Genomic DNA, 27,722 nt, shown 5'->3' on the forward strand with positions numbered 1-27,722 from the left:
GTTGATAGGGGATGGCATGTAGAGTGAAAAATGAAAAATGAAAATGAAAAATGAAAATGAAAAATGAAAATGAAAAATGAAAATGAAAAATGAAAATGAAAAATGAAAAATGAAAAATGAAAAATGAAAAAAAAAATTGAAAAAAAAATAATAAAAAAAGAAAGAAAAAGTGAGAGATATATATATAATGAAAAAAACACCAACGTCAAGATGGAGAAGTGTTGAACCACCGGTACTGTACTTTACTGTACTTGTTGGATAGACACCTCGCATCACACCCAATCCAGAAAGACCCTCAAGAGTCTGAAGTCTGCTGTTTCTGTTCATCTCTTTTCCTGAATGGCTGACCGTAGATCCTACACATACTTAACAATATTACTTAACAGTAGCATTAGTATCCCAACTAATTATTAATAACTTCAACACGCTGAATATATCGGCGATAAAATAGCCGAAAGGGCCGATTTGCCCGCAAAACATCACAAAAACCATCTCAGGCGGCCATTACTCTCTTTGTCTCTTGATTTTCCTACCATTATACACCCACAAGCATTGTACGATACCGTACTCGTACTGCAGTTAGTGCCCATCCATTGCGCATCATGTCTTTTCCATCACACTCATTCAACCAACCATAATGACTCCACCCATGAATCCGGATATGGACAAGATTCTCCTGTTTGGAGACTCAATTACGCAGTACTCAAGCGACCAGGATCTCACCTTTGCACTCGCCCCGGCCCTTCAACATCTGTACCAGCGCAAAATGGACATTCTCGTCAGAGGATACTCGGGCTACAACACGGACCAGGCGGTCCAGTTTTTCCACCACATTTTGGAGCATGAAAAGGGAATCAAGCTGGTGGTGATTTTCTTCGGGTCCAACGACAGCGCCACCAACGAACAACATGTTCCTCTCGACCGATACAAGGCCAATCTGGAGAAGCTGGCTCAGCAGGCGGTGGACCGCGGTATCAAGGTGATCCTCACGGGTCCCGCGCCCCACGACGAACTGGCTCGAAGAGAAATGTTCAAGGACGAGCCGGGCGTGAACCCGCGGTCGTCACAGCTGCAAAAGAGGTACTCCGAAGCCGCCTGTGAGGTGGCTCTCAAGATGGGTCTTCCTAGCACTAATCTGTGGCACGCTTTTGCTACCGACGCTGGATGGGAGCCCGGAATGCCGTTTCCCAGCACCGTTGAAGGGGAGGGTAACGAGCACGAAACCTCAGTGACCAAGTATCTCAAGGACGGCCTGCATTTTGCCGGACCTGGATACAAGGTGTGGTACGATGAGTTGGTCAAGGTGATTGGGGAGCGGTACCCGGGGCTGAGCGCGGAGAATCTACCCATGGTGATGCCTTTGTGGAGGGAGTTTTACGGCACTAGTTGAACAACTTGGTTCGAACAAGCGATATTTATACTGGATAGACGTTGACAGTGGCACCACAAAGGTATACTGAATATAGATGTTAACGACGGTAGACAGAAGACCTTGATGATAGAACTGATGATGTGGGATGGTCAATTAGATGTCGAGAATATCGAAAATCGGTTTTTTTCGCCCTTTTGACATTTATCGGAATATTCCAAAAATACTCCAAAAATCAACTTAAATTCCTCCGTGATTGGGTTCGAGATGCACTACAAGTAGTGAAATACTGACGTGTCTCTACACCACCACCCGGTACCACACTCCAACATGCGACCAACAGTGATTTTGACATGTGCGGCGGCCGCGCACGCCCAGATTTTCGGCAACTTTTTCAACCAGATGCTCAAGAAGGAGTTTGCCGTCGAGGAGTCCTGGCACAACCAGGAGTATCACAAGGGTGAGTAGCTGAATGGAGTGAGAGTGGAGTGACCGCTGGGAAGAGCCAGGTTACCTATCAGATGGCCGTACAAACATAACCCAGACATGGCGGCTTGGTAATCAATCCATCATCTACTAACCCAGTCTCGTGTGATAACGGCCACGTATGCCCCGATACCCTCACATGCGTCAACTCGCCACTGGAGTGCCCGTGCCAGTTCCCCGCGTCGGAAATCAAGTGCGTGTATCCCGACAAGTCCGGCTACGTGTGCATCTCCAAGCCTGGCGACGGCTACGACGGATCTGACGCCTCCTCCAAGGCCGAGGACGGCAAGAGAGATTGTGCGTGGGTCAACAAGGCCTTTCGAGGAGAGCTCTAGTGTATTATAGAATAGAATGTATTTATAGAGAGATTGTGGGAGCGATTGTAAGTCTAGGAGGTAGTATGAATACGATACTGCGATGTCTTGGACGTTTCACCTACATTGATATGGACTGACAAATGTACAGCAGGAGTTATGACTTCAGCTCACAAATCGATGCCAACTATTCTCTACACGCCGTAATACATGTCCTGAAACCATCCCCAACAAGTGATATGTACATGAATAAATATTCGCCTGTAAACCACAGTCTAGATCGAGATCGATAAATCCGTTCTAGAGGGGTGGATGTAAGAGATCTCCGTGGATAAGGAACTATTGAGCTGAAGAAGTCCATACATATGTCAACGGTGACGATATACTGGAGGAAAAGAGATGATATGACGAAGGAACTGTTGCTTCTGGTTGAAACTAATGGTTACTTGTTCGATCTCCGTGGATTCCAATTCAGGATCTCTGGCTCCATCTTCTAAAGTACAGACTTGAAATTGGTGGCGCTTGTGGGTCTTTGCTGATTGGCGTCACGCCTGCGAGATTCAATGGGCAGTGACCAAGACCTTGGGTCTGTTCAACGGCATTGTTGCTGGTGGGGACAAGCACGGTTCTGGTGTGAATGTTGCTGGTGGAGTTTCTGGTGAAGAATGTTGCTGGTGAAGTTGCTGGTGAAGTTGCTGGTGAAGTTTCTGGTGAAGTTTCTGGTGAGGTTTCTGGTGAAGTTTCTGGTGAAGTTTCTGGTGAAGTTTCTGGTGAAGTTTCTGGTGAGGTTTCTGGTGAAGTTTCTGGTGAAGTCTCTGGTGAAGAACATTCTGAGAGTTCCGGCATATCCGTTCAAATCTCACTCTGTCACCCGCCACCGCCGCTAGTCCCGATTCCTCGAGGGAATCCACCGCCTATACACCACCTCTCGCACCTTGAACTGCTTCAACACCTCCACCAGCTTGGCATCATCGACAACGCCCTCGACCTTTGGCACATCCACAAAACAAAAGACAGTGGTCTTCTTGACTCCGCCAATGACTCGACACAGGTTCGACTGCCACCAAAAGTCGGGCATGGGCTCGTCCTTAGGCATCACCTTGATGCAGAACTCGGCATGGGTGAACGGAGGACCCTTCTTGTACAGCAGAAAGTCGGCTCCAAACTTGATGCCCGACCGAACGCACCAACCTAGCGATCGGTAGTGGTGGTAGACGGCGTAATAGGTCAGAAACCGAGGGTCCTTGCGGGTGAACTCGTCAACCATGGCCTTCACATCCATGTCGCCGACCTTGAGTCCAAACGCCATGTGAAGAAACAGCGCCTCCACGTCCATGAGCTGTAGAAACTCGATATCCACGAGGTTGCCCAGCGAATCCACCACCTCGTCGTCTTCCGTTCGTTTCTCCATTTCGTAAGACTTGGCGAGAAACGCGTCCCGATCAAACTCCGGACGAACAGGCTTGTCGTCTTCATTCTTGTCAGCCACCGCCAGACCCCGATCAATGTCCTGGCGTCTCTTGAGCTCCTCCTCCTCGGCCTTGGCTCGCTCGGCTTTGAAATGCTGCCGCTGCTCTCGTCGGAACTGAGTCACCTCTTCAGGGGCATACACCCCCTCCTCCACATGGAGACCCAGACGTCTCTTGGTTCGAATGTCCCACGAGGGCTCGGACCGAGACAAGATGCCCTTGCCAAAGAAGCCCATCTTCCACAGACCCTCGCGAGCGTCTCCAACGGCCCGAACTACACCATCAACATACTCGGCGGTATACTCTGGGCTTGTATTGCCGGCAAAGATCCATCTACAGAGAAAATACAACACCGAGATGGGATTGTGTATCACCGGTGGCACGACATCCACCACATACGGGTATGGATGGGGGTATAACGCGTTCAAGTTTTGTTTTTTCATTACACAAATTGGCGCTGTGCGAGCTCAACGACGGCGGACTTTGGTTAGTAAGGCGGAAAAAAAGGCAACAAGGGCAGAATCACAAAAATCAGATACCGTTGTAGTCTATAAGAAATCACTCTCAGGAGTTCAAGAAAGGTTTTCGATATCATCATGTCAAGAGGAAGAGCATTGTGCGCGCGACTGTGTGCTGTGCGCTGTGCGCTGTGCGCTCTCCCTGTTTGTGTCGGTTGGTACTCACCAATGGGCTCTGTGGTTATGACGACAAGGGGTGGATTTTTTCTGCTTTATAACTACCCACCGCGGTTACCCGGGGGTTGGGAGTTCTGAAATATGTGTGTAAGACTGGTGTTTACTATGGGGTAGGGAGGGGGTGTATAGGGCACGATAGGGTGGGCATTTTTGGAATTTTGAAATTGGAGACGGTAGCAAACGGCAAGGAGAACTTGGGTTTCAAAAATCACGTCTTGAGCTTCACAGGATCATGTTTTTCAGATGGGGTGTTAGTTGGCACTCTATAGTCTTAGCTCATAACCTATAACAAGTATGTATGATTGACATACAAGACGCCTGGAGCTCTCGAACGGGCCAAAAAAGAAGCCGACAAAAAGATAGGTCGTACCCGGACTCGAACCGGGGTTACTGGAAGTTAGCTGAGCTTTCGTCAGAATCCAAGGTGATAACCACTACACTATACAACCGAAAGTTGGGGCAAGGTTCGATAGGGGAGTTTTTGAGAAGGAAGGGAGAAAATTAAATCATATTTAGAATAAAAAAATCATAAAAAAGAATAAAAAAACATCCCATTTTAGGGAAGATTAGGAGGCGAAGGAGGAATACCGGAGTTTCAGCTTGATTTTTGACGGCGAGTAGTGCTAGATAAGACTTTATCTGGTCAGATTTGAACGTCTCTGATGTGTATTGATATGGGTCCATGGACTTGAATTAATTACTTGAGCATCAGTAAATAGACTCAATTGAGATGTGTCAGTCAAGTAAAGGCAACAAAAGTGTTTTCTAGTAATATGTATCTAGAATGATATTATTTTGTATAAAACTACAATTAATTTCTTAAATAAGTATATAGAGTGGATTTAGAGAGTTTTAACCTGATTATTAATGTATTAAACTACTAAAAAGAGTACTTTTACAAGTACGTATTCGGATTTTTTCAATTTCTTAACTAAACTTAAGTAGTATATTGATATCTTCAACTCGCCTAATAAACAACTCATACAAAGTCTTGAAGTTTCTGGGAAGTCATAATGATTCCAAAAATCTATTGGGACGTTATATAACCCCTCAACCTCCCGTTATAGACATTCTAATGCAACCCTGTTGGTCTAAATATGCCTGTATGTCGGCATCTAACCCCGAAGGCACCGATGGGATCTTGGGAGCCCGCTAATAGTGGTAATATTGCTCAATTGTCGCCACAAACCAGTTCAATTGACTCCAAATAGCCTGTGTGATTTGATTTCAGGTCGAAAAACACAAGATAGTTACCAGAATATCGAAGTAGCGAGCGCCTTCCAAGTTCTCCAATATGGCGAGCAACGAAACTTGACACGAGGAGCCCGGGCTCTGATACAGCTAGTTGGTCTATCAAAACACATGCTTGAGAACATGTGTGGGCAGCGCTGAAGAAGCTGGAGTCCTTGAACCTGACAGAGGAGATCCATACTCGGATCAGACGAGCGATACTTGGATCAGACAGACGATAGTCGGGTCAGACGGACGAGATCCATACTGGAATCCAACAAGAGAAAGCCACAATCCCAGAGTCCACTTGGGCAGCTTCTTGAAGTGTAGTCTTACTGGGCTGATAGCACCGACTCCAGATTATGGCAACGAATCCAGGTTGAAACCAGATTCAGAAAGCGATATTCAGACTAAGAGATTCTAGTCAAGAAACTCCGAGAAGATGAAAACTGATGGAGACAATCCGCGGTCTGTTTGGAATGTGCCAGGAAGAGTTGATGATGGCCATATTTCAGCTCGAAAATGCACATAGAATATAGAATCACTCTATCCATGGCAATGACCAGAAAGAGTGACTGAAGCCACGGGATTTTTAGTTGAGAAGATCTTGTATCGCAGACAGTCGATTGATTCTAGACAGTCGATTGTCAACTTCCACGAGTGCACGGGTCATGACTCAACTGTAGTACATACTATATTCAAACAGTAGTACAACATCAGAAGCCCTCTTCCAAGACATGAACTCGTATCTGATTTGTGAACTCGTTAATTGTTCAGAAGTTGTCTTCAGAAACCACTCCTAATTGCACATCAATTATATCAAAGCAGACTTCTTGCGTCTTCATAACTACAAGAGAAGTCGTACGTAGTCCACAACTACAAGAGAGTCGTACGTAGTCCCGGAGCATCTCATCTCATCAGATTCATTCATTCATCACATAGCAGCAAGTGTATATTTTAATTCCAGCTAGTTTGAATTGCACAGCGTCGCTCATAAGCATGAGCTGTGTTCAACCATGGCTCCGCTAATTCTGTCGATACTCGCAACGCCGTTAAACAGCACTCACCTTGGCGGTCTTGCTCACATCATCGTAGGCATCGAACCGTCGCTGAGTACCAACAGGGATGTTCTGTCGAGCTGCCGCCAACTCTTCAGGCTCAAGCTCAGCGTAAACCACGGTCTCGTCGACGTCGGCCTCGGCAATAATCTTGCCCAGAGGATCGGACACAAGCGAGTGGCCAAAGGCGTGGTAGCCCGAGTTGAGGTCCTGGGCGGGGGAGCACGCAATGACGTACAGCTGGTTGTCGACGGCTCGGGCTCGGGCAAGCAGATGCCAGTGCAGCGGGCCGGTGGTGGTATTGAAAGCGCCGGGGTAGATCATGGCAAAGGCGCCCTTTCGAGCGGCGGTGGCCGCCACCTCGGGGAACCGGATATCGTAGCAGATGCCCAGGCCGATCTTGCCGTAGCCCTCCATATCGAACAGGGTGATTTTGTCGCCACCGGTCAGGGTCTCGCTTTCCTTGAAGGTGATTTTTCCGGGCACGTCAATGTCGAACAGGTGCAGTTTTCGGTGCTTGCTGATAATGTCGCCGGAGGGAGAGAAGGCCACCGACGTGTTGTAGACCTTGCCAGCGTCGGACTCCGGGTATGAGCCTCCTACCAGGAATAGGTTGTGTTTCTTGGCCAGATCCGACAGAGCCGAGGTGGTTTCGCCATCCGGGATCTTCTCGGCGTATTTGGGGAAGGCCGACACGGCGTAGGGCGAGTTGAAGCATTCGGGGAGGACCACCAGCTTGGCTCCGTTTTTCGCCGCCTCCGCCACCTTGGTGGTCACCTTGGCAATGTTAGCCGCCTTGTCGGCTCCGGCGGCAAACTGGATCAGTGCGACTTTCAGAGACTGCTTGAGAGACATGTTTACAGAGGTTGTAGTAGTTGGTGAAGAAGAGAGAGAGAGTGCGGTGGAGATGTAAGATAAGGTGTGGGGTGGTGTGGTTAGGGTTGGACGGAACGGGGGTCAATTGGCTTGTGAGCGGCTGAAAGACGGCGCAAAAGGTGTTGTAGGGTTAGTAATAGACGGTTTAAACGCTTGGTTTCCCAATTGACCGTTTTTACGGCCCGAAAAGCTGGTTGAACCCTTCCTCGCGCGGCTCTTGTCTGGGTATAGACGGCTCTTGAACTCAGTTGTGGCTTGCAGAAGGGGGTGATTAAGGGCAAAGGGCGCAGAGTGGGGGCGAGTGGGGGCGAGAGTGGGGGCGAAGCCGATAGTCGGAGATTCATTGCAAAATTCATTACTTAGAAGATGGTTGATGTTGGAGTCGATTTGGGAGAATGAGGGGCAGTTCTGAAGTGCTACTGTGTGTTCAATATAAGTAGTTCCTTAACAGAAATTTGTACTGTAGTTAAAAAGTGAATAAGAAGGATGAAAACTCCCAACAGTATATCGACTATACTTGGGACGCTTAACAAATAAGCCAACTGGGGGGGAGGGGAGTTTATGTCCACCCACAATATGGCAATGACAGGTGGATATCAATGTAATTCCATAGTTATTGGTGTATTTGTAATTCACGAGTCGGGGGGAATTCATTGGTATTACCAACATTCCAATATGATATATATTAGTACTTTTTAGTGAATGGATCCTTGGGAATGCTGTTCAGACTTACCATTCTCAACTTGAACGGAGAATGAATCTCCAGAACCTCACCAAGTACAGTACCAAAACAGGACCATTGTAAAGACTTTAGCAATGTATAGTTTCAAAACGCGCATTGTACGAGCCTTGCGTCGCCTTCTACGGTTTATTTCGAGGGATTTATAAGTTTTTCTCGAAATCGCGGCTGATATGAGAGACGTCGACAATGCAGTAGTATTCCGGTTCAACGAGATATAGAAAAGTAGCCGGGACAAAAAGTGACTTCCACAGTACTGTAAAGTACTTTTTCCATCCTGGTTTCTCTGGTTTTTCAACTCCTCTTGGCCAATTGAGCTCTTCTCAGCTGTAAGAAGCTGCATTCTCTTTTCACCACAAGATAGACTGGTCCCCGGAGACCTAGACAGGGCAGAATTGGAGGAACAAGTGACCATTTTCGTAAGAAAATTCTGACAATGGAGCTAAACTCTCTCCGACCAAGAGTATTTCGAAGTCCCGGTGTCTCTACTACGTACGAAAAGTGGAGTGCACTGAGCAGAACGGGTAGGAACTCCTGCAGATTCTCGGACTACGACCTAGAACCCATCATAAACATCCAAGGAACTTCTGAAACCCATTATAAACATCCCAGGAGCTTCTGAAACCCATCATAAACATCCAAGGAACTTCTGAAACCCATCCTAAACATCCAAGGAACTTCTTAGGGCTCTAGAATGTTCAATTTCCCGATGATTAGACAGGTTTGTCGATATCATTGAAGAGAATCAGGGTCTGGAGCGAAGGGTCCCACTTCTCAAGGAAAAGGCGAAAACTGATAAGAAAAACTACTTTGAACAGGGGAACAAGATGGAAAAGTCAACTGAAGCCATCGTTAGAGCTGGTGCCAGGACCTCCAGTCTCATGGTCGCCAAGAACCAATTTTCGGAGAACTTTTTGGAGAGCTGGAGCCCACCGGCGGCGCTAGTGGAGTTTTCCATTGGTAGAGTACCCAAAAGGGAGAGTTTCCGAACCCCGCTAATGTAGTCAGCGCCATGGACAGATCTGCCACCGAGGGAGTCAGTAGGTCGCCTGAAACACCGATCAGGACAAGTGATTCACCTGCAACTCGGTCTGACTCGGCCCTATTCGTGTCGCAAGATGGGTCTTTGTGCTCTTCAGCAAGCCTCTTTTCGGAGTCTGTTTTGTTTGGAGCAGAGGTCGGGTCTGTTTACGACTATCAGTCTTCTTGCGAGGCTACTGGACTCTCAGACTAAAACACTGAAGAGCACAAGAACAAGTTAATTGAGCCCCACTCCCTCACGGGACCTGGTTCGTGTTCCTGTCCTTCATGAAACACGCGTTCAAAGACTCGACAAGAACCTTCGTTAGACCTCTCCAGACTCGTTTCTCGTCACCTCCAAGACAGACAACACCTACAGTACAGTACAGTACATACAGTACTGTACACTGTACTTGGATGCTCTCAAGATAATGGCCCCTCCAAAGAGAACATTGTAGCTAACAGAAGATCAACTAGTTGTACGATGGAATAAGAAGACCTGGAGAGCACTATTCGGGAGCTGCTTGATATTGACAGTGGTCAAGTCCGAAGTCATCTCATTTGAGCCAATGAAGAGCTGGAACTGGAGGCTGCGACCCAGGAACTTGTGTTATCGAAGAAGAGGTTCTTCGGCCCGAGTCTGGACACGTTATTGGCGGTATTCCAGGCTGAAAAGGGTGTGTCTTGAGCTCCAGAAGAAGCTCAACAAAAGTCAGAAGTCTCTGAGAGAGAGGAATACGAACTGAAAAGACGAACTGCAGACGAACTGCAGACTCGCTTCCCAGCAACAAGAGAGTGGTTCCAGAGCGGAGACTTCATAAGAAGCAGGCCATTGTATTGAAACCACAACAAGATCCTGAACAATGGATTTGTCAGAAGTGACTCGGTCCAAGCTGACCTTTGCAATCTCGGTGCTGAAATCTACACCTCTCGATTCGATAAAACAGTGGCTGCGGCGGCCATCTCGACTATCATCAACCAGATGAGCTGTCCCACAGGGTTTATCAATGAAGAAGTTCAAGTCCATTCTGACAAGCAACAGTTGATAGTTGGAGAGTATGGCAATCACGTTGATCGAATGAGTCCAGTACAGTACAGTACATACAGTACATACAGTACATACAGTAGCTGGTTCTGAAAGCTCATAGAGCAGCAAGAGTACACGAGCAGTTGATTAATACACTCAGTTGACATTGAAGAACATTCAAGTTTCAGAGAAACACTTTTTTCGTGTTTCATTGCCTCATTTGAAGCTTTTTTGTGGTTCAGAAAATAGGCAAACTGCGATTTGGAGCGTAAAAACAAAACCCAACTAAATAGTCATTCATTTTAAACAAATATCCCAACAATTTGAAAGAGTTTACTTGATTAAAGGGCACCTCAATAGATCTGGTTTTTTTTTTTTTTTGAGGAAAAAATGAGTCAAAAAGAATACGAGCTTTACAAAAACACAAAAAATGAAGAGTACAAGTAATGATACTTCTTTTATTTATGTCATTTCCAACTCCCTTTCCTCATTTTGTGAGACTGACTGCGGGATAGCTCAGAAATCTCCCCAGAAATAAAACCGAGTGTTTTTGAAGCAGTAACGAAAAGATCCAAAGAGAAGAAGTTGATTTATTGCAAGTGATATTCATATTAAAACTTTCTGATAAGAGGAGATTCATGAATGAAAGGACTCTCAACCTCCTTTCTGAGTTATTGGTTGCCAGTGGAAGCCCCGAACCAGAGCTCTCACTCAGAATCGAAAATGAATAAGGAGGATGATGACGATAATGGGGATACCGAGCAGCAAATGAGCAGATACTAATGAAATGGGCAGATAGTAAAGATTTCCAAGTATTTATTTGCCGACAAACCCTCCCTTCTTTGAGTGTCTTTCTTTAGCTCTATGTTGGCATGTGTATGAGAGCCATGGCCCACCAACGTGAGTCGACAAGGAAGACATTAGCAGACTCCGGTAGTTGAAAAAACTGTACAAAGACTTCTCAAATAAATGGGTGAGTGGAAAAACTTCTGCCTGCAACCGATTTCGTGAATCTCTGCGGCCCAGAACTAACTTGTACTGCACTTGCTGTACTGTGTGTGCTAGTCGTTGACTCCCTTGAAGAAGTTTGAAAACAGCAGAGCAATCTCTAGAGGACAATCGTGAAGCGCAATCATGTTATATAGACCCTGGTCGAATGAACATGACAGTCACCCCTGGTCCGATGCCCGCCAAGCCAGAAAGAAGACCCAGGCTGGCTAGCTGCCAGTCAGATTGTCAACCTATCCAAACATGAACTCTTCAGGGTGAACCTCCGAGTCATTCGTTGTACAAGTAACCCAGTATAGCTGTAGTTTTCGAGTTTGGGCATGGTTATGGGTAGGCAGTAATGTTCCAAGACCGTCATATATGGTGTACTCATATAGTTTTTCCGTGGCAGAGGAGTTCACAAAGAGATTCGATAATGGAGCTGTCCAGCTCTAAGGGTACTCTTCAGTTTCTGCTCTTCTCCACGGATCGTCATTGACTCTCGCGCAATCATATGCTGAGTGCAGGTACATTCCTGAACTGTTCAGAGCGGTGAGAGCCGTGAGGACCACGAATAGTAGACAACTGAGGTCTTAACAGTTCACCAACAGTTCCAAGTTCTATTCAAGAACAAGTCCTCAGCTAACATCAACTGCGTATACTCCAGTACATACTACATAATGCCAATCACTTGACATTCCGAAAGCAGCAATGGAAGTGAAATCAGTGGTTCTGAAGCGGATTTCACAGTTGATCTTTTTCAAAGAAGAAGCCCAGTCAACGACATTCAAATGGGAACAGAAGAAGACGACGTCTAGACAGCCAGTTCATGACTCTGAACTCAACAGCAGTCGTTCCTGCACATTCAACCCGCACAAGAACTCCGTTTGGAGAAAGGACTTATCGGGGTCTCGAGACGCTTCGTGGGGGACCTGGGGTGTCTATTCTCAAAGACCGTTTCGAATACAATTATTCGGTTCAAGTGAGTGAATCTGACGGTGATGGATTCCTGTGGAAGGCCAAAAGGAACCACATCTTTTTTGTTGACAGAGAGAAGGTTGATCGCAGCTCCAGAAAGTGGAACTTGACACCCTACGTTTTCACCGTCGTCAACGTCGTCAACTGGACTGGCAGGGGCGACTTTTTCAGAGCCGTGGAGTCTTGTCAAATGCGAGATTCTCGGAAAGATCAAGAGCTTTCTCAACTGGCCCATGTCTCTCAGCAATTGAATAAGTCAGGGCAGTGATGGAGACAGCTAAACAGCTTTTCGAGCGTCGGAAAGATATTTGAAGAACTTTCAAGGCCGTCAACCTGGCCAGAAACTGAGTCAGACAAGCAAAGACAACCACCAAGGCGGTATTCGGCAGGGAAACTGAACGAGACGATGAAGGGGGAAGCGTGTCTTTCCGCGGAAGTGGCTGCTTCGTGGCTTCTTTAGGGACAGAAGAACGAGTACTTGCGAGGCAGAAAAAGGGATTTCGAGCAGAAATCAGCCACTACACCACTACAACCACCAAGATGAAGGTCCTTCTCGTTCTCTACTCTGAAGTCCGTCCCCAAATAATCCCAAATTGCCACTTTTTGTCGCATATTTGTAGAATCACTTGTTTGACATACGAACAGCCCCTTCTGAAACTACGGGCATGGAACCAGGGTCGAACGACTCCATGTCTAGCCTCTCCGGTTCCCCAAGGATCAGAACGAAACCCCATGTCTCTGAATTACTACCTCAGGTGCTGGAAGGTCGCTTGAGCCAGGAAGACGCAGGTCTCGTGAACTGGAGAGTACGGTACGCACCCTTGGAGTCTGCCCACACCCACAGACATTTCGGGACCCACATATGTGGCATGCGACATCTCGGCCAAGTTCTGGCTAGCTAGCACCAAAGAGTAGCGATTTCAAAAACATCTCATCCCTCGACTACACGACCATCCTCATCACCGATCTCACTGCCTCTATCACCAGTAGTAGCACCAGTGGTGAGAAGTGAAAGGTGTTTTGGAGACAAAAGAGGGCTTTTGAGAAGCACTGGTAGAGAAACAGAACTCCACAGACGACTTGACTATGGCAAATCCAAGCTCGCTTTTCTGTCCTGGGCCGTCCAAAACTGCAAAACAAGCGGAGGTTCTCGAATCTCGAATCATGGGCAAGAAGACTCGAGAACAGGTTGAGAACTTGAGCATTGAACTTGCACAGCTCCCAAAGACCAGAAAGGCACCTCAACAAAACAGAGAGAGCATCTTCTGTTGGAAGAGTCTCGACGGAATGACCAGACAAAACCTGAGTGACCGATTGACAAGATTGGAGAAGGAAAAGAACAACCTCGGGACCTGGAAAACATACAAAGACTCCATGCCGTTCCAAGAGACCGACTGTGGGTTTCTGTTACTCAAGGGGATCCGAATCCATCCGGAGGGACCTTTCGGAATCGTAGTGGCAAAGAGAGCAATGGTGGAGATCGTTAGAGGAATGATGGAGATTTTCAGAGCAATGATGAAAATCTTCAGAACAATGATGGAGATTGTCAGAGCAATGGAGAGCCCTGTGGTACTCGTTGATGACGATTTCCCAGACATGGAAGACAGGCAGATCATGATATGTAGTGAAGGTAACTAGTTGGAGTCAGTTGAATGAAATAATAGTCACAAAAAAGGTGTTTGTACCGATAGTTGACCAGATATAGATCGTACTTGAATTCTGTGCAACTGCGTCATTCATTGGGATCAAATTCAGACGAGTTCAGTTTTTTTTCTTCTCTATCAGAAGCTCAACAAAAACTACAAACAAACCCAATAATTATCCCAACTATTACTTAAAATAAACAACTCCTAACTACCCCCGGTTAGAAACCCAGCCTTCTACTCATATTAATCACTGTCGGAGGTGATATCATGAAAATCATTTTATTCCTAACCACATTTTACCAATGCCACTGTCCATTTACTCCCCCAAAGGCTCCAACGCCTTGTATTCCTCAACGACACCATTGACCACCTCGCGGGCCTCGTCAAACTCGCCAAGTCCATCGCTGAACATTTCCTCCTTTCTATACTGATCCAAGAACGCGTGTCTTCGATACAACTTGTCAAACTGGTCCATGGTTCGCTTGAACACAGATGTGATAGATGTGTGGTTAGCCAGAGACAGACCCGAAACACGCGACTTGGACGTGGGAATGTATGGAGACCGTCTGGTAAGAGAAATCTGCAGAGAGGCAGGAGTGGAGGGAATGAACGGCGCGAGGTTTCGTTCTCGGATTCGTAACAGAGCCTTGTGGACATCTGTAGGGTCAATATCTTCGCCCTGAATGATATTAAGCAGAGCAACGTATCGAGACTGTCTAGAAACAGAGCCAGATACCATTCTGTTCTTGGGCTGTAGTAGTCGTCTCATGATATCAAGGACTGTGGTCTTTCGGACAGCAAAAGACCCTCCAGAAGGATTGGCGTCCAAAACGTCGGCTGAAAACGGAGTGTAGGCCGTAGACAGGAAATGCAGTCGAGGAAAGGGCACCAGAGACGCCAAAATACACGCCAGATCATTGTGCATGTATCCTGGGTATCTCAATGTGCTTGTAGAGGCGCTCATGACGCTTGCCACCAGCTGGTTCGTCTGATCAAAGGTCGGCGATTGCACTCTCAGAGCCTCCGCCGTAATGTTTCCCAGCGCTCCATTGTCCAAAACCACCACCGAGTCTGCATACTCAGCCAGTCGTCTCAGAGTCAGCATACTGTTATAGGGCTGCACAACCACGTCGGAGACCTGGGACGAGCTCGGGAACACGCTATACGTCTGAATCAGTTTTTTGGGGTACCGGTCGTGGATCTGTTCCAGCAGAAACGAGCCCATTCCGCTACCTGTTCCTCCTGCGATACTGTGGAGCAGCATGAACCCTTCCAACGAGTCCGATCCGTCTGCTTCTCGATCCAGCATGTCTAACAATGTGTCTGCCATCTTGGCTGCCGCCGAATAGCCACAGGCGAAAATGTTGCCTGCTCCAGAGCCGTCGGCGCTCATGTACACGTTTTCGGGGTTGTAGATTCGCGCATAAGGGGACTCCAGAGCGGTGGAGTTGATGACACGTGGCTCCAAGTCCAGTAGCAGCGTTCGAGGAACATAGCGAGTGTCATCAGCTTGGTAGAAGAAGACCTCTTTGCGGTCTACCACGTTAGTGGAGGTGTTGGTAGTCGGAGAAAACGTGCCGTCCGGCGAAATGCCGTGCTCGCGGCACAATTGCTCCCAAAAACGCGCGCCAATCTGGTTGCCGCACTGGCCTGCCTGGATGGTAATGATTTCCCGTGGCATCTGAGTGTCTGAGACGAGTTTGGGGCCGTGATGTGAAGTGATAAGACAAGTGGTGCGTGTACTTTTAAACTTTACGCTGATACAACTTTATGGGGAAATATAGGAGAGAAGTAGGGGGCATTGTGAAGAGTGATGAGAGACGTTTACGAGAAAAGTGACTAGTTTGAGATCATATTTCGGGTGTATTATACATTCTGTAAAAATCCCCCAAGCTCTAGCTATAAAACTGACCATTCTAGAGAAGGATATGTTTGTTGACTAAAGTGAAGTAAATATAGGTTATTTTGTTGGATGGTTAGTTTGGATTGGAGAAATTATGTCAACTTTACAAATACTACTCGGACCGGGACAAAAATTGTACTGTGAGTAAACCAGACCCTTTTGAATCTAATAAAACACTTTTCTTTTTATGTCGAACCTCTCCTTGTCGTTATCCTGACTTCATCACGCGATGGCGATGTTTGCATCATCCTAAGGTGGAGTAGTCACCAACTTCATCAGTAATGGTCTTGAGAGGTTGATTTTTGTACCACGAGAATCAGTGCATCTTTCTGATTCAAACGGTATCATTATTTTTGTCACACGCTGGATATCAAGCCTTTCGTGTGTGTGTTCCGGCACTACTTACCTACTACGGTTACAACACCACAGTCTAGCGAACTAGGTATAAACCTCACGCGATAAGTGTTCGATGAGTGCTTGTGCCTATTAATGTCCTGTTCCCCTGCGTCAATTTTCCCCTTGACGATTTGCCCAACTTTTTCCCTCTGCAAAACACATACAACCCTGGATTAGACAGTATAATCAAGTCTCACAATCGCGAAACCACTTTGACCCCGTTTAGGAGTGGCACGTGACCTTGACACAAGTGTACGTGATCTACACGAGTGTGTCTGTTTCCGGTATCTCTTCTTTTGGACGTCTTTTGCACTGATTTGCACCCTTTGGCAAGGAGTCTATTCTACATGCGAGGGATCTTCCGAATGTTCAGAGAGGTGACGTAATTGGGCAAGTAGAGAGGATTGGAGGGTAGTAGAGTAGAGAGTATTGGTTGGTAATGTGGGGGATAGAGGTAGCGAGGTGTATTACTACTATCTTTGAGCACCAAGGAGGTACCCTGTCGCCAGACACAGTTTTGCCTGTACTGTACTGATGTGCTTGTACAAAGTGTTTTGTCTCGGGTGTATGCCGACCAAGATAGATCTACAGGTGCAGACGAGGATCTACGCACAAGCCTGAAGAACCTCTCTTCACCCCTTGGCTCGATCGTGGGCGAGGCCGGAAGTTAGGTTGCTGGGGAGGTGCGTGAGAGCAGCAGCTCATGACGTCATGAAAACAGAGGATATGAAAGTTTCTGCGGTAGACATGAAGTCTGAGGGTTGTAGTTCTGAGGGGGCAGTGGATTAGCGAGGGAGTGCCGAAGAGTGGGTGGCTGATGACGTCGTTTTTTGGCCCTTTTTAGCATCATTTATTGCTGCTCTTCAACGGGGACCAAAATCCGAACCCAGAACCACGAATATTGCAGCTACAAAACCAAAATGCAGGCCAATCAATGCAGCAGATGCACTTTGATCGGATTACGGACTCGGCCTTCTCTTCAGGTCTTCCAAACACGCACGTATACGGGGACTTTTACATGCACCGGTTACGAGCATGTACCCGAACCTCCCACGCAAACCTACAGGGTCCGTACGTTCACTTTCTTGCCCTACATGTTGGCACCGGTGCGAGTGTGTTTTGGCAGTGCAGTTACTTGTATCTGGAGAGAGCTGGGTTGCGTCGTGGCTGCGAGGCTGCGAGGCTGCGCTAAGGAGCCTCCGACTCAGAACCCGGCACACCTTTCAGGCAACCGTGGGTGTGTAGGATCCGTACTTTTCGGGAAGACGCATAAGTGGTCGGCATCTGTCATCTATTACTGCTCGCATCTTGCTATAGAGATCGAAGTAGGGTTGACTAAGGTTCGTTTTCCTACTGCAGTAGCAACATCGGAGTCCTTCCGATCGCGCACATCGTATTGTTCATACGGCGGTTTGAACAAATCGAGTTGCCCGTGTGCATTCCAGCACCGGAGTTTTTCCGGCGGCGGTTCGTATTGTCTTCAATGAAATGCTTTTCCCAACTCGTCATCATCCACAAAGGTGGAGTGAAGATGCGTGCGATCGGTACGCTTGAAACATGGGGACGCGACGTCGCGGCGTGGGATTTGGAGGCCTTGGAGGGATGTTTGTGGGCGGAAATGGACTGAAAAAATCAGATATCAAGACTGTCCAGACGCTGTAGAACTCGTCTTGACCCTCTAGACCATCTATAACATTGCTATAGGTGCTCATCTAGGGCTCGGTTGCTCGACAACGTTTGGCACTAGCGCCAAGGTTTAATACCAGTTATTAGGGCTCGCGGGAACTTGTACAGCCACATGTGGATCAGTGTTGGGGGGCGTGGACTGGTATCTAGAAGATAGTGGGAGTCAGGGTCTGCAAGGGAGGGACAAGGGCTTGTTTAGGGCTTCGATCGGGCAGATTTGGGGTGCAACAAGGGTCGGGGATCAATCTGGGGGTGTGTAGACCTCCAATTGAGGTCTCTCTGGAGGTATAGAGAGCTGTAGAGAGCTGTAGAAGTGACGGAAGGGTCAGGAGAAGGGCTGAGAGCACCGATTTCAAGTCTGACGGCTCCAGCGAGGGCTCAGCGGAGTTCTTCCGGCCATCACTGTCCCTTGCTAAATCATAAATATCTTATACAAACTAGGGCTGGGGATAACAACGGCGGTATGAAGGTCGTTGATTATTTGAGACAGGACCCAGGCCGCCGTTTCCACACTTAGGGCAACGGATCGGGGCGTGTGGTGGTTTTGTTCCACGTATTGGTCCACACAATGATCTTCTTCGATTCCAGATACTGCATGTAGGGTATCGGAAGTTGTCAGAGTTCACACTAACGACGATACAAGTTGGATACTGTAGTGAAGACTTGATTGTTTCGTACATCAGGGAGTCCCACACCTGTTTTCTCTCCTGGGTAAAGTACGACGGGTCCCATACTTGTCTTCTCTCCGCAACGGTGAAACTAATGACTTCAACACACGTGCGTTCGTTAGCTGTCACTTCACAGCATCAATTTTTCATCTCCCGCAGACTGTCATCACAGCATCAAGTTTTCATCTCCCACAGTGCTACTTTTGGTGCGCTTTCCAAGGCTGATAGCGTGGGGGTGTGGGGGTCATAGAAGAAGGAGGACAGTAGATACAGAGATAGAGAGTGAGAGACGGGGAGGAGGACAAAGAGTGAAACACGTGCAAGAGGAACACTTGTTGTTGGAAATTTCAAAGTACCATTCTCTGTTTGAACTCTGTCGGTGGCACTCCAGGGCTCGGTAGACCAACCCTATAGCTGCAGGGTTTCGCAACCACCTCCATGGGCGATGGTGAGCAAGCGAAAACTGGCTTTTTGTTGCACATGCAAGTGGACGCCATTTGAGATGCAAACAGATGGAGATGATCATAGAAGCTAGACTCTAGGGTTGCGCTAGGTCGATTCCGGTCCCTGATTGCGCTATCGGTTTGTCCGTCTCATCTGCTCTGATTCGGTTGCAGTTCTATAGCGTCGTTTGTCATTCTTCCTACGGTATAGCGTCCCTGTACCGCTCACATGTGTTCTGTGCAGAGTCGAAGCAGGAGCCAAGTGCTTGTCGCAGCAGATTCGCCCTCCAGAGAGTTGAACCATTCTCACAAACCCGTCCAGGGTCACGAACCCGTCCAGCCCGTCCCAAAGACCACGTGCAGGCCCCACTCGAGACCACAAAGAGGTTCGGCTAGTGCAACCGCCTGGCTGCGGCTCCGAATAGATTATTCAGCAGCGGTCGCAGCCAGTAGTAGCTCGGAAGGCACGTATTTCGGGGTGCGGCGCGCAAATGTTTGGGTTTGGGTGTCTGGAGGTGATAAGAGAGCTGGGGACGCGGTTGGTGGACGGACCATTCCCGCAAACGGGACGTTCGATATACTGTTCGACGGGAAAACAAGTCCTGGCGATAGTGGTTTTTTCAGATTTCCGATACCGGCTCTCCTTCACCGAATACCCTACCCCCTCCTGCCGCCCTAAAAGCCGCACTACTCTCTCCACACTTCCGCCGCCTGGGAGAAGAATATCCTCAGCCGCAAGGTCGAGAAGCGAGTGGAGACGGTCACAGGTCGCAGTCACGCCAGCAGCTCTCTGCTTCGATACAGCTTCCGCGCGGCTATCCGGGGCGACAATACGGCGTTCTCGTACAAGTACCTGAGGCATGTGCACCTCCTCCTCCACTCAATCGTACCGTCCTTGTACTGTTCTCATGCCACTTTCCCTGTCCCGTCGCCGATGGCGTGTTGTCTGAAGACCAAACCCAGACACCATCGATCGGGCCCTGCCTGCGACTACTCGTACAACCATCAGCCTGAACTGTGTGAGAAGTGACAAGTGAGACTGGGCGGTAGGGAGGCGGTACGAGGGTGGAGATTTGGACCACTTGAAGCGGGTTGTACATATCTCCATATCTCCATATCTCCAATCCCGTTCTATTTTCCTCGTGCGTTTCTCCTCAGTTGCTACAGTAATTCCGTGCCTGAATAATGATTTGTCGGCATTTTCCAATTTTTTAATTTTCCAATTTTCAATTTTCTAATTTTCTAATTTTCTAATTTTCTAATTTTCATTTTCTAATTTTCATTTTCTAATTTTCATTCTCTAATTTTCATTTTCTAATTTTCTAATTTTTTTCCCTCTTCTCAACTCCGGTTTCCGACAGAGCACATATCTACAGCACCAGCACAAAGTTGGAGTTAACTCCGGCCGCCGGCAATGATTGGAGGATAGCGGCGATGCATGGATGCGTCTGGAAATGAACTTGGCATCTGTCAGCAGCAACATTCAGGCACATTGCCGGAAGTCCGGATTTGAGGTGATGACGAACATGAGAAGGAAGCAGAATCAGAACCAAGTTGACCTTGAGACCCATAACATAACACACCACCAGAACCAAGTTGACGCCCATAGCGCACCACCGACAAACTCTCTCAACCCTCTCAACCCTCTGAACCCTCCACCTGATCGAAGTTTACAAATTGCGTTCGACAGCCACTTTTCGTTTTGTGCTATTGACCAAAAAACACAAAACCAACAGCGCAAACCACTAGAGTTTGGTGCGACTAGCTCCTGCTCCTCTAGCTCTTGCTCAAACCCAACTCCCGTCCGCTTTGCGTTTTTTAGCCCTCTGCGTGTGCAAACTAGCTCTGGCTCCTCTCGGCTTTACCCACTTATATATCGAGGGTCCCCTCCCCCAAATGGCTTCTCGATATCAACCTCCATCATCATTCTCCACAACCATTCTTCCACGCCTCACAAGATGAACTCCTCCATCGCCTCCGCCTCCATGGCCGAAACCTACTTCCTTGCCTCCAAGGCCCGACATAAGCTGACCAAGGAGGCCTCTCGACCCGATCTCCACCTGCGCCAGCTGGTGTCGCACGCCAACCTGGTGGATCTTCTCATGGACGAACTGGCCGAGCGACGGGCCAAGGGCAAGGTCAACCACTCCGCCCCTCAGAACAAGAACATTGTCTCCTCCGACGAGTTGACCCAGGCCATCAACATGTCTTCCTCCACCCCATCGCACATTATGGAGGAGGACGAGAGCGACAACGAGTACGAGCAGGTCTCGACTCCCAACTACACCTACCAGGCATACGAAAGCATCGAGGAGGTCGATGATGACGAAGACGACGAGGATGAGGAGGTCGAGACCGACTCCGAGTCTGCCTCCACCACCACCTGTTTCTACAACACCACCAACTCTAGTGTTGACGACCTCCAGGCCCCACAACTCTACTACTCCTCTTCCAGCGACGAGGAGGACGATCTTGAGCATCACAACACTGTCGCCGAGTCCGACTCCCAGACCCTGCACAAGTCGGGGCCTTTTCAGGTTTCCGAACTTCCCCTTGCATCCGAGTCTCCCATCATTGTCGCATAACTTTTCGTCGCATTATTTATTTATAGATTAATTTTTACCATGGTATCACTGAGAGTGTAGAGTGAGTAGAGTAGACATTTGAGCACCACCAGAACAGCAAGCGTTAGCACCGGACTTCAAGGACTTCAAGGACTTCCAGAACTACCAGAACTGCCACCAACACCTCCATCGTCTCCATCGCCTCCATCACCCCCCACATTCACTTCATACAGTGTGTTTCACGTTATGTTTATTAATATACGGGGAAAAGAAAAAGTCAAGAGACTGAGTCTTGAGACTGAGCCCGACTGAGCCGGACTGGGTCTTGAGGGTCCAGACCGTCAACCGCGCGTCGTACCTCATTCAGACTTGTACTCGTCAACCGCGCGCCAGACGCATTTATGCCATCTCGGGGATATTAATGGCCCCTTGCTGGGACGTGTTTTATGCGCCAAGTGGTGGTGTTTTTGACTTCCGAGATATTGAGATATTGGCACTTGTGGGGTTGGGGATGGCAAGGGATGGAGATGGAAGGGATGGGGATGGGTTTTTTTGGGCTTTTCAGCGTCTGGAAATGAGAGGGGTAAATGACAACTCTTTGCTGACTTTTTCTGGGCTGACAAATCAGTGAGTGGTTGTTCTGTAACCCGTAGTCAGTCGTAGTAGTGCGGTAAGATGCTGGTACAGGAGGTCTATAGCCATACACAATTCGCTGTACTACTATTATTATTGTATATTGGTGTAAAATTGCAAAATTACAAGAAAAATAGCTAGAATCAACCAAGAAATTGAATACCACTGCTCTTGTACTCATATTTGTACTCCGACACTTGTCCATACTCGAAATGAATTTTGGCAATATTATCAATCTGGCCAAACTTCCACTATCGTCGAATCCAAACACAACGCGACCGGACAAGGAGACCATGAGCAGGACCATGAGCAGGACCATGAGCAGGACCATGAGCAGGACCATCGAGCTGGTCTAGAGTCGTCATTGTCTTTATGTCAGCGTCTGTATTGCTACTAGTACCGCCAACATCTTAGTCATCCCAACTAATGCACTCAGTCCAAGGACTGAAAAAACTGCAGTCACGCCGTGGACTGGAAAACTGCAGTCACCCTGGGCTGAAAAACTGCAGTCACGCCCTGCCATCTGTCTCACAGCCGCGAAGTGTTAGGTTTCCTTTACCTAGGGCTTCGGCTACAGAGTTGGCGATAGCCTTTGGGTGAGGCCATGGGCGGTACATAATACAGTACGAGTTATACGGTGCAAAAAAAAACACCCCCCATACACACGGTGAGAAGAGCTTTGGGAGAAGAGTGCTCTAGAGTGCTCTGGGGCGCCCAAGAGCACTAGTGGACACTAACGCAGACTATCACACGACCGTTTTTTCCTTGGGCCGGGTTTATGGTCCGTTAACGACTCCACGATGCGATGCATACGTGTGCCAGCGGTTGACCCACGTTTTCAGGCCGTCAGGTTACGCCACAGCCCACCTCGCTTATATTAGTTGTTGAAGAGAATAAGAGACTAAGTGGTTGCGTCGGTCAAAGCATAACTGGGGTGTTTTTTTCTTCCGTTTCCTGGGTGTCGGCAAGGTGAAAAAGCCGCGCCTAAGAGAGTTTGGACTAGCGAGGGTGGGATTTTGGGCGGCGTGGAAAACGGCGTTGCGGAAGAGATTTCAAAGAACTGACTAATGCGTTCGATGGAGAAGACGTGGGAGATTCGATTGACGGACTACTGGTCCAAAAGTTGCCGTTTTGCTACTGTTTGTGGGCTGTTTTGCCGACTTCTTCTTATCATTCCATCCCACAAACGCAAACCTTGCCCGGATGATACCTAATCCATCCCTAGGTGGTGGTGGTAATTGTTTTTTTTGGGGGCGAAGAATGGCCCTGGGGCCACGGTCGATGGCCGCTTGTCGACTGTCGATTGAGTGCGTCAACAGAGACAGCAGAAACCAAAGATAGGGCTCAATACGGGTCTCGGAGACGGCTGCAGACGGTCTACAACGCTGTTACATTGGAATCTCGATTGCAAAAAGACGCTAATGCACCTCCTGGCACCTCTTAGTGTCCCGTTGTCGTTATGTGTCAACCCAAAAAAGGACAATAAGACGGCACAACAACCATGGGCTGTTTGTCAGAGTTGGGGTGGTCAAATGGCGGTCCAACTATCGCCTGTTCGTCAGAAAATGGCACTCCAACTATCGCGCATCTACTTGTAGTTGTAGGCAGCCAAATGCACATCATGTCAAAGCCGACAAAGGAATAACTGCCGTTCCTGGAGACCCCTCACTCTTCCCCTCACCATTGGTTTTTTCCACCTTTCTTTTGCGCATTTGTTTTTCCACTTTTTTTCTTTCAACGTACCCTCAACTTCAACCATCTCCCAAGTAATACCCTAAGTTAGTTGACAATTTAATGAAACTTTGTCATTTCGCAACCTTAACATTGGAGGCAAGGCGCAAGCAAAAGAAAGCTCTGAGGGATAATCCATACAGAGAATGCAAAAAGAAATGTCCGCCATATACGTGTCGGATCGAATCCTGTACCTGGAGCCCAATGGTTAATGTCATTGCTTAATTATACGACGTCTGGAGGCCTGCAAACACAAGATGGTCCCACTGGCACGAGAAGGGCACACCATATCGAGTGACACTGATGATTGAACCCCTTCTCCCGGTCACGTGGACTCCCGGAACAGTTCCGAAATGAGTCAACAAGTCTCTCGCTTGCTTCAGGACCAGCAGCCGAACTGTAGCCGTGCCTGGTAGAAGTGAAAGTTGCAGCTCACACGCAACGAACAAATACATTGCCAAAGCGTCAAAAATCATAGATGCTGTGCCAAGGAATATTTGGTTGGCGATTGCATCGGGTATTTCTAGACGCTGTCTATCGACTGCTCAACTCCGTGGAATTGGGGGACGGAGATGGTACAGTAGGAGGTTGTTGTTGCTGCCATCACATTTTACTGATTCAATGAAATTAGCGCTACTGAGTACGTGTGGTTGTAATAATGACGTCGTTATGGTCTTTGACATCACTAAACTCACTCCAGCTTCCCATGTGAAATATTTGTTTTTTTTTTTTTTAATTTAATTTTTTTTAATTTTTTTTTTAATTTTTAATTTGTTTTAATTTTTAATTTAATTTTCTTCATTTTATCGCTCCCCTTGAATCTTGAATATTTTCACGGAAAATAAGCAGGGGTTTCATATATACCGATGAATTAATGCAGTCGGTATTTCGACTTATCTGATTAATCCGATCAATTCGATTTAATCCGAATAATCCGAATAATCCGAATAATCCGAAAAAAATCGATTTAATTCAAATAATACAAATAATCCACATAATCCTTCCTCTCGTCCCCATTTCCCCCCTCAACCCCCAACTTCCAAATTCAAGTTGCTTCTTGCTCACGTATTTCACGGCCTAGGGTTGCGGAACACCACCGAATTAAATTTGTAGATCATTCCCGGATTCACCTCCGACACTTCAGATCGAACATCCCCCAAATAAAACATCCCCTAACCCCAAAACTTTATGCTTTTATGAAAACGTTAATACTCTATGAAACCTTAACCCAAAGTTTAGCGAAATCTAGCGTGCTTGGCATGCTGGCAAATCCGGTTGTCTATGTCACGTGACAACAAAAAGCAAATTATCTTGGCATTTTCGCGCGCATTTTCCGGACTTTTAATTTATTTTAATGTTTTTTAATGTTTTAATTTCTTAATGTTTTTTTTGGGGACCTACAATAATGGCTGTCTTTGCTTCAAACGTCTCGGGGATGATGAGTCTTTGCAATAATTTGACAGTGTCTTTGGATGCTACAGATTTGGAGATTTCTGGAGGAAAAAAACAAGCTGAAAACGCTACGGAAACGCAACGAAATCAATTGAACGGGATAATTCCGGAGCAATATTCGGAATTAAGCAATGCACGATCCCCAGAGCAGATTTCCAACGGTCGCGTATGCAGAGCAATGTCTCACGGGTAGCTACCTGGACTAAGTCCGGAGTTAAGACATGAGGGAGAGTTTTCGAGATTGTGGGGTGAACAGGGATTTTAGCAAGAAGTTTACGAGACACGAGCAGAGTGAATGGAGAATAGAATTCGTCCACGATGGGCCGGTAGCAGAATCGTACGTTGCCATCGGAGTGCAGCTGGGATCGAGCAAGATGGGTTTTCCGTGGATCTGAGCGTTTCTCGGAGATATCCTTTTGCTTCTCCTAGACAAGCCATCTTACAAGCACCATACCCCATGTTTTAGTCCAGTCTCAGTTGGTACAAGTGGAGTTTTAACCCTCCTAGCCGTATGGAGATAGCTGGAGTTAGCCACGGAGCAGTACATACAGTAAGGGGAGGAGAGAGGGAGACAGGGAGAGTGTGAGATGCAGGGTCCACAACGTCGGAGAGAGGTCAAAAGGGAGAGCATTTGGGCGGCATTGGTCGAGTTTACATCACATGAACAACTTCCAATACAAATCGAGTGAGTGTGTCTGGTTTCACGAGACCGTAATCAGCAGACATGGAGTCGGATTTGGGTCGGATTTGGGTCGCAAATTGTGTCAGAATAGAGGACGAAATTGGTGCCGGATATAAGATAGTGTCGTACTAGAACCATTAGCCGCTTGGAGGGGACTTATGGAGACTTGATCAATCTACTTTTCGGAAACAGATTGTCAAACAGCTTCATACTTGTCTTGTGAAGTATAGATTCACTCCAAGGAAAACAAGTTGTTAGTAACATAGATATGAGTAAGCAGAATGGCTTTAGTAGATCCAATCTAACGGCAGAAGACTCGATTTGAACTCCATACACCCATCGAGCCGTTCATTTATACTCCAATCTACAACTAGTTAGTCTGGCTAATTGACAATGGTTAAGACATATTTTCTAGACATAACTAGTACCAATCTGAAGCCCCAGGCGCGTAGATTCTGAATCTTGCATCCTTCTACCGGTAGCGTGGTCACCGAGAAAATGGTGGCGGTTCTCGTGTTTCAGCCTAAGATCAGTAAACAAACAAATTAGAACACCGTCAATAAAGAAGATACCACTTGGATGCTTTTACAAGACACTTCTGGCACAGTTGTTCTCTACAAGATGAAATCTCAATCCATACGGAGCACCATGCCGTGGAGTTGAGAGTCAACCCGATCAACATGTACAAATATGTGACTGTGTTGTGTTTAAACCACAAGTCACCTAGTCTACCTCATCACCAATCCATCCTTTCCTTACATACTTGCTTGCTGTATCCTTTTGCGTTAGCAGTCCGAGCAGAAGCTCTGGTACTGTGTCATGTGACACCTTGACGTCGGTCAAGTGTGGTCACGCCTTGGTTGCACCTATTTGTAGGTCTTCTTACCAATATCAAATGGCAGGTATCTGTACTTAATCATGTGCTGGATCTGCTTCTTCATGGTCAGCGAAAAGAGAATGAAGAAGTAGATGAGCAGAATGGGCCAGAAGACGGGAATGTCAAACGCCGGAATGAAGGAGCACACGAGCGAAATGACAGTGGCCCGGGTCGCAGAGTGCCAGAACTTGAACTCGGGCAACCGTCGAATGAAGGGCTTGAACTCTTCCGACGACGACGAGGCCTCAGGCTCCTCGGTTGGTAATTGGCCCTCCTCAGCGTCCTCCATCTCCAGATCGCTTTTCAGAGAAGGATCAAACTTGGGCTGCAAAAAGGCCAGAAACAGATTGAGCAGGTAGATGCCCAGCGTGTAGCAGACCACGTACCAGCCCTGTGCCATGATGATCCGCACCATGAACAGCGTTAGCAACACGCCAAACGCCACCCATCGGTTCATTTTGTGAGGCACACACTTGTCGACGTAGTGCTGGTACACCTGCAGCGCGCGTCGGAAACGCACCGAGACAATGTCTAGTGGCGAGGAGCTTGGTTCGTCCATTTTTTGTGTGACTGTAGATGTGGTGTGGAGATGGGCTATCTCTGTACAGATAAAATAACTTTGACGTGTCGTGATCTAGGTTTGGGTGGCATGTTGTGGGCGCGTGTGTTCGATTCCGGAGGGTGTCCATTTTGTGACTTTTGCGAAAGTGGGTGAAATTGCAATTTGGCGGTATCAAAATGTTTGTCTGAGCGTGAAAAACACAAATATCACATTACGAGAAGGCAAAAATAG

The 27,722-nt window shown here is 47.5% G+C and overlaps 12 protein-coding genes and 1 non-coding gene across 13 annotated transcripts; 4 read left to right on the top strand and 9 right to left on the bottom strand.

The window, feature by feature from the left end:
• Positions 1-637: 637 nt before the first annotated feature.
• YALI1_B09299g (uncharacterized protein) lies at positions 638-1,390 on the top strand (the record flags this gene model as incomplete). The annotated part of the gene is made up of 1 exon (XM_500598.3): positions 638-1,390. One exon carries the CDS (start codon positions 638-640, stop codon positions 1,388-1,390), a length of 753 nt encoding a protein of 250 aa, XP_500598.3.
• A 309-nt stretch (positions 1,391-1,699) lies between these two features.
• YALI1_B09310g (uncharacterized protein) lies at positions 1,700-2,190 on the top strand (the record flags this gene model as incomplete). The annotated part of the gene is made up of 2 exons (XM_500599.3): positions 1,700-1,829; positions 1,955-2,190. 2 exons carry the CDS (start codon positions 1,700-1,702, stop codon positions 2,188-2,190), a joined length of 366 nt encoding a protein of 121 aa, XP_500599.1.
• Positions 2,191-2,243: 53 nt separating this feature from the next.
• On the bottom strand, positions 2,244-2,530 carry YALI1_B09316g (uncharacterized protein; the record flags this gene model as incomplete). The annotated part of the gene is made up of 2 exons (XM_068282014.1): positions 2,244-2,332; positions 2,380-2,530. 2 exons carry the CDS (start codon positions 2,528-2,530, stop codon positions 2,244-2,246), a joined length of 240 nt encoding a protein of 79 aa, XP_068138115.1.
• A 7-nt stretch (positions 2,531-2,537) lies between these two features.
• Positions 2,538-2,998, bottom strand: YALI1_B09320g (uncharacterized protein; the record flags this gene model as incomplete). The annotated part of the gene is made up of 2 exons (XM_068282015.1): positions 2,538-2,704; positions 2,767-2,998. 2 exons carry the CDS (start codon positions 2,996-2,998, stop codon positions 2,538-2,540), a joined length of 399 nt encoding a protein of 132 aa, XP_068138116.1.
• Positions 2,999-3,052: 54 nt separating this feature from the next.
• On the bottom strand, positions 3,053-4,081 carry YALI1_B09333g (uncharacterized protein; the record flags this gene model as incomplete). The annotated part of the gene is made up of 1 exon (XM_500601.3): positions 3,053-4,081. One exon carries the CDS (start codon positions 4,079-4,081, stop codon positions 3,053-3,055), a length of 1,029 nt encoding a protein of 342 aa, XP_500601.3.
• Positions 4,082-4,694: 613 nt separating this feature from the next.
• Positions 4,695-4,782, bottom strand: YALI1_B09340r. Its single transcript has one exon. It is a non-coding gene; the product is annotated as a tRNA-Gln (tRNA).
• Positions 4,783-6,615: 1,833 nt separating this feature from the next.
• Positions 6,616-7,476, bottom strand: YALI1_B09367g (uncharacterized protein; the record flags this gene model as incomplete). The annotated part of the gene is made up of 1 exon (XM_500602.3): positions 6,616-7,476. The coding sequence occupies one exon, from the start codon at positions 7,474-7,476 to the stop codon at positions 6,616-6,618; it is 861 nt and encodes a 286-aa protein (XP_500602.1).
• A 5,858-nt stretch (positions 7,477-13,334) lies between these two features.
• On the top strand, positions 13,335-13,886 carry YALI1_B09426g (uncharacterized protein; the record flags this gene model as incomplete). Its single annotated transcript, XM_068282016.1, has 1 exon — positions 13,335-13,886. The coding sequence occupies one exon, from the start codon at positions 13,335-13,337 to the stop codon at positions 13,884-13,886; it is 552 nt and encodes a 183-aa protein (XP_068138117.1).
• Positions 13,887-14,210: 324 nt separating this feature from the next.
• On the bottom strand, positions 14,211-15,575 carry YALI1_B09448g (uncharacterized protein; the record flags this gene model as incomplete). The annotated part of the gene is made up of 1 exon (XM_500603.3): positions 14,211-15,575. The coding sequence occupies one exon, from the start codon at positions 15,573-15,575 to the stop codon at positions 14,211-14,213; it is 1,365 nt and encodes a 454-aa protein (XP_500603.1).
• Positions 15,576-18,025: 2,450 nt separating this feature from the next.
• On the bottom strand, positions 18,026-18,559 carry YALI1_B09476g (uncharacterized protein; the record flags this gene model as incomplete). Its single annotated transcript, XM_068282017.1, has 2 exons — positions 18,026-18,291; positions 18,334-18,559. 2 exons carry the CDS (start codon positions 18,557-18,559, stop codon positions 18,026-18,028), a joined length of 492 nt encoding a protein of 163 aa, XP_068138118.1.
• A 1,873-nt stretch (positions 18,560-20,432) lies between these two features.
• On the top strand, positions 20,433-21,575 carry YALI1_B09497g (uncharacterized protein; the record flags this gene model as incomplete). Its single annotated transcript, XM_500604.3, has 1 exon — positions 20,433-21,575. One exon carries the CDS (start codon positions 20,433-20,435, stop codon positions 21,573-21,575), a length of 1,143 nt encoding a protein of 380 aa, XP_500604.2.
• A 397-nt stretch (positions 21,576-21,972) lies between these two features.
• Positions 21,973-22,530, bottom strand: YALI1_B09518g (uncharacterized protein; the record flags this gene model as incomplete). The annotated part of the gene is made up of 1 exon (XM_068282018.1): positions 21,973-22,530. The coding sequence occupies one exon, from the start codon at positions 22,528-22,530 to the stop codon at positions 21,973-21,975; it is 558 nt and encodes a 185-aa protein (XP_068138119.1).
• A 4,388-nt stretch (positions 22,531-26,918) lies between these two features.
• Positions 26,919-27,488, bottom strand: YALI1_B09568g (uncharacterized protein; the record flags this gene model as incomplete). The annotated part of the gene is made up of 1 exon (XM_500605.3): positions 26,919-27,488. One exon carries the CDS (start codon positions 27,486-27,488, stop codon positions 26,919-26,921), a length of 570 nt encoding a protein of 189 aa, XP_500605.1.
• Between the last annotated feature and the right edge of the window lie 234 nt (positions 27,489-27,722).

Source organism: Yarrowia lipolytica, chromosome 1B, assembly GCF_001761485.1.
Source record: "Yarrowia lipolytica chromosome 1B, complete sequence".
Classification (NCBI taxonomy): Eukaryota; Fungi; Ascomycota; class Dipodascomycetes; order Dipodascales; genus Yarrowia; species Yarrowia lipolytica.